This window comes from Phaseolus vulgaris, chromosome 7 (genome assembly GCF_051622355.1).
Source record: "Phaseolus vulgaris cultivar YP4 chromosome 7, ASM5162235v1, whole genome shotgun sequence".
In the NCBI taxonomy this organism is placed as follows: Eukaryota; Viridiplantae; Streptophyta; class Magnoliopsida; order Fabales; family Fabaceae; genus Phaseolus; species Phaseolus vulgaris.
Window position 1 is genome coordinate 2,617,639 of NC_143504.1, and position 8,649 is coordinate 2,626,287.

General features: G+C 29.8%; 1 protein-coding gene across 1 annotated transcript; it reads left to right on the forward strand.

Annotated features, from left to right (window-relative positions):
- Positions 1-6,343: 6,343 nt before the first annotated feature.
- LOC137829768 (uncharacterized) lies at positions 6,344-7,932 on the forward strand. The gene is made up of 3 exons (XM_068636670.1): positions 6,344-6,645; positions 6,743-6,872; positions 6,984-7,932. The coding sequence occupies exons 1-3, from the start codon at positions 6,495-6,497 to the stop codon at positions 7,618-7,620; spliced, it is 918 nt and encodes a 305-aa protein (XP_068492771.1). The 5' UTR covers positions 6,344-6,494; the 3' UTR covers positions 7,621-7,932.
- The last annotated feature ends 717 nt before the right edge of the window (positions 7,933-8,649 follow it).

The window sequence follows — 8,649 nt, forward strand, 5'->3', positions numbered from 1 at the left end:
GTTCTTATATAAAAATCATACAAGAGGTTTATATTCACCTCAAATTTTAAATTATGTTGTTCTTTTTTAAGATATACTTAAATATTTCATTAATATCAACAAGAATTACATATAGAGTATACAAATTACTCCTAACAAACATGTACAAAATCACTTATAGTTATCACTCCTTAATTTCCCTATAAATAAAAACTACAACTATTCTTCTACTAAAAAGCAAAACTATTTTTTTTAAGAGATATAAATAACTATTCTTCTACTAAAAAGCAAAACTATTTTTTTTAAGAGATATAAATAATAAAATTCTTCTTTATAGTGAAGAATGTTAAAATGGTTTTCTCTCAACTAAGTAAAACTAAAAGCTTAAAGCATTGTTTTGTTTGAATTAAGGAGTAGATTTGAGGAGTAAATTTGAGATAATTAGAAGAGAAAGTGTGAAGAAAGTAAGGTTGTTTGAATTAGGTAAATAGAGTGAAAAGTGTAAAGAAAATTTATGAAAATTTGTGAGTGATATGATGGATGTGATTGAAATTATATTTTTTTAATTGATAAAATTTAAATTTACAAATTTATCCTTAAATTTAAAAATTATTGAAAAATGAATTTGTTTGATTTTTTTAGATTATAATCTTTTTTAATTAAAATATTATATTATTTTTTAATAATTATTATTTTTATAATTTTATTTATATTTATTATGTTTAGATTGTAATTTTAGTTTACATAAAAATTATTATAATTTGAGATTAAAATAAAAAAGGATAATAAAGTAAATTATAATTAATTAATTATAAATATATATATATATATATATATATTTGCAAATCCCTTCTAAAATATGAAGAAAATTTAAAACTTAAAAAGATTTTCATTTTTCCTGATTCTCACACTTTATTTTCTTGATTATTGTATTTTCTTTATGCAGAATAAAAACCTTTTTTTTCTGTTTCGGAAACAAACAAACTTTTTTTTTATCAGCAAAACGGACCGTAACAAAAGAAACATGAGTTGTGAACTTATAAAAATGTATAGTATTTTTCTCTGGTTTCTCATTTTCTTATATAGGTTTTGACTATGATCATTTGAAGCATGAATTTTCATCTTTGATACTGTAGAGAAAATTCTATGAATTTTCATCTTTGATTTAACTAGTATCTTCATTTGAATTCTTTCTTTGATTTAACTAGTATCTTCATTAGACACTTATTTATGTATTTCAAAAACTGATGTTGAATCCGTTCAAATAAACTTAGTTTTATTTGAGTTTAGACATTTTGTGTCTTAACCATAACAGTAGAAGTTTGTAATTGTTATTGGTGTAATTGGTTGTTATTAATTTGGTAATATTTTGGACAATAACTTTCTTAACTAAATTCGAGGTGCTTTTATAATCTTAAATAGGTAGCAACTAGTGAATATGTATGAAAAATAATCATTAAATAATAATTAATTTTAGATAAAAAAATAATTAATTAATTTGTATATTATTGTATAAACTAAAAAATATTTATATTTAAAATAGTTTTTTTATTAATAAAAATTTATAAAATAATTTTTAAATTGATATTTAATATTAGTTATTAAAATTTTAACTAATAAATACTTTATATTCTAAATTATTTTTTATAATGATTAACTCAGATGTAGAGTATTTTAAAAGTTATTAACTGTTGTAATTGTTTAGATGTTTTTTGTTTTGTCTTTGATAAGGTTTTTTTTTTTTAATTGTGTTATATTGGTGCTGAATTGTCTAGAAACTCGTTGTAGAGATGTATAGTTTGATGTAGTTTTTTTAACGAATTTACGTATAACTTTTGATTATAAACATATATTTTTTTATTTTTTAGACTTATATGAGTAATTATGTTCATTATATACACACACATATATATATATATTATATATATATATATATATTATATTTTAGATTTTTTATTTCAAATAACGATAATAGAATCTTTATGTCCAAATAAATATTTGCATTACAAAAGTTAGGCTTTATTTTAAAACTAGGTCATATGGCTAATTGGAACGTTTATTCAGAAAATTAACAGTGATGATGCTTATCTTGTGTTTTATATATTTCACATGTTGATTCTTATTCAAAAATATATATCCACATTTATTTATTTACAACTTTGATTTTCTGCAAACCCTCATTTCTCTCATAGATTCTAAACAAAAATATACTCAGACCAAGAAAAGAAAAGAAAAAGATAAAAATACAAAAAAAAGGATAAGTCCATAAAATAAAGAGTTAAAAAGATAATATTTCACTTTCTGGTCTTCTATTTACTCGGAATCTCCAATAGGAAATGACACTTGTTTCATCCACACAATGAGCGTAAAAGGATCCCCTGTTATCTTTTCTTTCTCTAATTTTGTTCACAGGATAAAATAGTTTGAGCAGTTATTAATGGAAAGTACATTTATGCTGTTATCTAATTATAATCGATCATATATATCAAAATTCACATTAATAGTACACTTTAATTTTATAATGGGGTGCTTCTAAAGACTCCATTGTTGTATGTTTTAAATAAGTCCTTTATCCTTTCTTGATCCATTAAAATTTAATTGATCTTCTTTATTTCTTAACATAAAAAAATTTAACTTAGAGAAACGAAATTTCTGAGTATGTGTAAGGTTCTTTTTTTAAAATTAGTAATAATAAATTAATTAAATTGAGTCTTTAGAGTGTTTCAACCTATAAACATATTGTACCAACACGTCTTATATAATATACCTTCAAACATATATATCATGTAAAGAATTATGGAATCACATTATATCAAAATTTTAAGAATCTTATAATACTTGAAATGTGTGTATACATAACCTCTTGATCCTCCATACCTAAATTACAACATCATCTATCTATGAATCTTCTTCTCCTTTAGGATTATGCATTTGTAGATCAACTTGACCGAAAATAATATGTTGATTTTTAAACAATCTTATTATTGGAACTCAACTTTTCGTGTTTTGTACATTTGATTTGATGCAGTCTCCATCACATTGTGATTTTGTTGGAGATTCCACATCAATTACAGATAAAATATTTCATTCTTTATAAGTAAGTACAAACTTCACCTTATAAGTTAATTTTATAAGATTGAGTTAGACTTAAAATTTACTTTTTAATAGATTTTTTACAAGAAGAGATTGAGCTTGATATGCTTTTGCAATTCACTAAGCACATGCTTTTGACATTGTTGAAACAAATCTCCTATGCTAACAAAACAGCAATAGATGCTATGCTACTACCCTGTTGTTTCCTACTTTGCTAACTATTTACACAAATGATATTTATGAGATTTTAATCATACTTACTTCACAAGAACAATATCCTGTTAAACCCTTTATGAGCATGTATGGTTTAATTTTGCACTGATAATAAAAATGATTTTAGATATGAGAAATTAGTTTTTTTTTTAGGTTTATAGTGCATGTACATCTTTTCACCAACTACATTCCTAAATATCCCCATATATAACATAAAGATCACACGTGTATATATACGGTGGTTAATGTAATGAAGTTAAAAAACTTTTATTTCAGAAACGTGGATTTGATCGAAATTGCTGCATGTGTTTATATGGAGTAGTTCAGAGGAGCACGGGACGATGCGTGGCTTTGATGGGAAGAAAAAAACAGAGAAAGAGAACAAAGGAAACAGCTGGTGGCTGACTGAGACAAACGCAGTGTCCCCACTTTCTCACCAAACCGACATTTAGTTGCTGACGTGCTTCTTCCCCGCCGCTCCTCTTCCTCTTACATTGTATGTATCTCTACACTGTCATCTTCTTTTCACTTCCCTTTTCTTTTCCTCAGTCAAACACGTTACTTGCATAGAAATACTTGCAAAACACACCTCATCTTCAATTCTCAGAGACACCTTTTCTTTCTGTGTTTTCATATTAACATACACATATTCTTCTCTAGATCAAACACTGTTCATCATTAAATCTAAATACACTTTTCTGTACACATTCAAATCATGAGCTGTCATAAGAGACTGTTACATCTGAATCTATTCATAAACTTGCACCACTGCTTTCTGATTAAACTCACAATTCTTTTTAAAATACTATGAAATTTTGTAGTAAAATAGTAGTTTCGATTATTGCAGAAAACTTTAAAATTATAATTGCAAAGTAACACCACCTGAATGATATTATGCAGCTCTGTATCAGAAATGTAATGCTCAAATAATTTATCTGGAGAGATTTTCTACAATTCGTTTGGTCAACAAAGTGTTATTGCTCCATGATCTAGGTCACGAAATGCCTATAGGTCTGGAAAGATCCAAAACAACCTCTTCATCAGCTAGGGGCCAATTCAAAACACCTACTTAGCCACCTAAAGATAATGACCTTACCTTATCTTCAAGAACAACATGATTATCCTATTTCAACCCACATTAAAGGCATATAGAGCTGTTCAATCTACCTAAGCCACAAAATCCTATGGTAAATTCTTATGTACTTAAACAACAGAGTTCAATTCGAAGTGACTTTTTTTCCTCCATTGAAGTTTGGGATACCTCAGAGACTAACCTAAAATGTTAAGAGAAACACGTAAAAACTCCTTCAACCATTTATTATATAGATGCATTATATTTATTTTATTAAAATAAATATTAATTACATGCACAGATAATATAAAAAATTACTATGTTATTGTTCAATTATAAAATGTAATGCAGAATATATTTGTTAATTTACTGTAATTATTAAAAATTATATCAACAATTGTTTTTGTAAACTTTCATACAAGTATTAATTATTTTAAAAGTTATACCAGTTAAACAACTTATAAATTAAACTGGCTTATAAGGTTAAACCGAATTATAAGATGAGTTTTGTATTCATTTATATATATATTATGAAATGTCTTAATCTTTAGTCGATGTAGGATCTTCAACAACACATTCCCAAAGGTTGTCAACTCGTGCATGAGACTATTTTTATGAGTAGTTTAATAACGGTCTGATAGCAGGTGGTCTGATAAGTTCAACAAACAATCGGTAGGATATGCTATAAATAACTCTGATAACATGTTAAGAAGATGAACTTTAAGATTAACTCAACCTCATAAATCGGAGATTTACACTCACTTATATACTATAAAATGTCTTAATTTTTAGTCCACCTCACATTTCCAATAATATCAATAATGAGTTTTTATTAATTTCTTAATAATATCAATAATGAGTTTTTATTAATCTAAAGAAATTGTATTAAGTGGTGACGGTTTACCTCCTCAGAGGGCAATATAGTTGGAGACTCAAAGTGAAATACGTAGTAGGCAAGTACACAATGCTAAGGGAAAGGTACTTTTATAAAGAGTCTTTTTTCTGCAGGAAAAAAACAAGCATGGTAATACAACTGTGATTACAAAAAAAGTGATGAAGACCACTTGCACAATGATGCAAAGGACAACTTTTGAGAGAGAACTCTAGCAGAATCAGAAAAATACAATCATTGTATAGAGTGGTATAACGTAACTGTGTGTAGATTGAGAGGAGAATCTAATGGCGAAGAGAAACTGTGACTCGAATTTTTGGTTCTTCTACTGCTGTATAAAGTATTACCCTAGAATGGAATAAAGGCATGACGTTACATGTAGGTTAAATTTCCCTTTCTTGAAAACGTATTTTTTTCTCTACAACATTGGTTTCACGTTCAGATTTACCACAGATGGATACTGGATTCTCTAAAAGTTAAAAAATAATATAACGGACTCTAATTAGTATATGGAGATTTTCTTTACTCATTAACATGGGATACATGTATACTTAAGAAAGAATCTTTGGCGTGTTTCTCTTGGATTCTGCAAGCCTGAATCGATTCTTACAGCAAAAAGGTGCATGGAAAAAAAAAACCTTGTTTTATAATCAAATTATTCCGCAGCTAATTTTTGCAGGATCAATCCAAAATCTTGTCCTGGCTGAGAGTAGAAGAAAGTTATTGATTTGCACAGCTCTTAAGTTAGTTAATTAACTTCCTCAGTTAACAGAGTAACCTTAATATATTCCCTCTTTTATTAACTGTTTTTTGGATTCTTTGATGTTTGTTTAGTAGGAGATAATGGTGCAATGAAGAGATGAGGGTGTTTTGTTTTGTTAACACTTGGAATTTAGTGTCTTTGTTCAGGGTGTTTGGCATAACTAAGGAATAGTATGGGTGGGACCTATTTTGAAAAAGGGCATAATAATATAATCACTCACAATTTCAGTTATTCCAAGAGCTAACGTATAGCCTCTTGTTCCCTAGTCTACCAAACCCATTTAACAAAATTCCGTGGGGAGTATATATATATAGCCCCATGATGATGATGTAGAAACACTCACCAAAACTCATTTCTAATTTGCTTGCTTCTGCTGGTATTAGCTTAAACTTTCTTCTGAGCAATATCAAATTCAAAACCATCCGTAAAATTTGTGTACCAGTTCTTTTTCTGTCTTGAAGCCACAAAAACAGAAACTAACCATGTCCACAATTGCAAAGAGAGATTTGAGTTCTAATGAGGAAGAGAGTGAGCTGAGAAGAGGACCTTGGACTCTTGAAGAAGATAGCCTACTCATTCACTATATTGCTCGTCATGGTGAAGGTCGGTGGAATATGTTAGCCAAGAGTGCAGGTACAGATTCCACGTACGGTTTAAAGTTAGAGGAATAAGTTCCTTCACTTCTAACTGTTTTATACCTTTCTAACATTATTCCAATCCAAAATCTCAGGATTGAAGAGGACTGGAAAAAGCTGCAGACTCAGATGGCTGAATTATTTGAAACCAGACATTAAGAGAGGGAACCTCACTCCACAGGAGCAACTCTTGATCCTTGAACTCCACTCCAAGTGGGGTAACAGGTAACCACTAACCAATGATCTGTCTAAAATGAGTAATTATGCACTCAAAAATTAGCCTTGTTCAACAAATCACGATGAGTTTGACATGCTTTTGTTGTTCATTGGGGGCAGGTGGTCAAAGATTGCTCAGCATCTGCCAGGAAGAACAGACAATGAGATCAAGAATTATTGGAGAACAAGGGTACAGAAGCAGGCACGCCAACTTAACATTGAGTCTGGAAGCAAGAGATTCATTGATGCTGTGAAGTGTTTTTGGATGCCAAGGTTGCTCCAAAAGATGGAACAGAACAATTCTCCAAGCCCTCACTCTTCCATGACAAGCATGATGAATTTGGGGAATTCTGGAGAAGCTTCTATGAGTTCAACGTCAAGCAGCTTCAATATTCCCTCTATGTTTTCATCATCTCCTCCACAAAGGGAATTTATTATGGATGGTGCAAATCATTTTAGTACCATGTCCAACCCCATCAATCCATCCCCAGATTCCTTCCCATTTTCACAGCTACTTGAAATTTCTGAACACCCCAAAAGTCCTCCAAATGTGCTTGAGAACAATGTTTACAGCTATCCAATCCAGGACAATTGTTATGCTGATACCAATAACTATGGCATGGAAGCCCTTAACATGGATCCCCTTTCAGCCTTCGGAACTTACGACTTCCCACAGTTTGATTTTCAGACCGCAGGAAATGGATGGATGTTAGACAGCATGGAGGACACTACTTTATGGAACATGGATGCTATGTGACAGTGTTGACAATAGAAGGCATGCATCTCAAGTTCTTTTATTGTGGAATGGCATATCATTGAAAAAAAAATTGAAGATTCTTATGCTATACTGATTCATAGGAAGTATACATAATAGTCTCAGAGTTAGAGATTAGTACCAAGTGTAACGTCATTAAATATGAACCTCTTAAAATAGCATATATTTGAATAGAAAATGCAGGAGATGGTATTAATGTTCCCCTGTTTCAGATTTATTCAGAAGTTGCAAAAAGTTGTAATTTCACTAAGGCAATATTGTATCTTGGATGTTGTGTTGTGAGTGTATTTTGGACATAGTGCGTTTCATTTTTCCCTCTTTTTGTTTCTGAATATCTATGTTCGTGTAAATGATGATTTGTTCTGTTTGAACCCTGAATGAAAAAAGTAACGAATAGTGAAGTCAAATCTTGTGATGGAGTGACACTTGCAAAGTATAAATAACAATCTCTAAAGACAGTGAAAAATGCTACTTGTTTTTGCATATCTCCAAGAGCAGCCACTTGTAATAAGTGGTGGGGTTCACTCATAAAATTGAGTACCAATGTATGTGTCATCTGCAAAAGGTCATCATTTTGCATCTTGAAAAAACTAGAAAAAATTGAAGATAGTGGTGCATAACAAACTGGACTAGCCTACCATTCTAGCAACTCCCTTGTCTTCTTCCTGGAATCATAACCAGGGCAGAGGATATTTCACCAAATATTGCATTTGATCTCTCAAGCTTGGGACTGTGTTGCAGTGGTGCCATATTTCTCGAAGCTTGTCAAGGAAGAAATTGACTAAGAAATATTCTTGGCTATATGCCATCACATGGCCTAAATGTCACCAACAATTTTGAACCTTTTCATCCAAAGTGCTTTTCTATAGATTCAATAATACCTTCAGTCAGAGAACAACCTTTTCATATTATTATTCATTAAATCTATCAGCTTTTTTTTCTCTTATTTTTATTTTATCTTTCACCTATGCACCTCAAATTTAGAAAAAATTAGAATGTACATTGATTTTT

Excerpts from the sequence above, each read along its gene's own strand:
- LOC137829768 (XM_068636670.1), top strand. The coding sequence starts at position 6,495 with ATGTCCACAATTGCAAAGAGAGATTTGAGTTCTAATGAGGAAGAGAGT. Across the intron at positions 6,646-6,742 it reads TATGTTAGCCAAGAGTGCAG|GATTGAAGAGGACTGGAAAA; the intron begins GTACAGATTCCA and ends CCAAAATCTCAG. Across the intron at positions 6,873-6,983 it reads CACTCCAAGTGGGGTAACAG|GTGGTCAAAGATTGCTCAGC; the intron begins GTAACCACTAAC and ends CATTGGGGGCAG.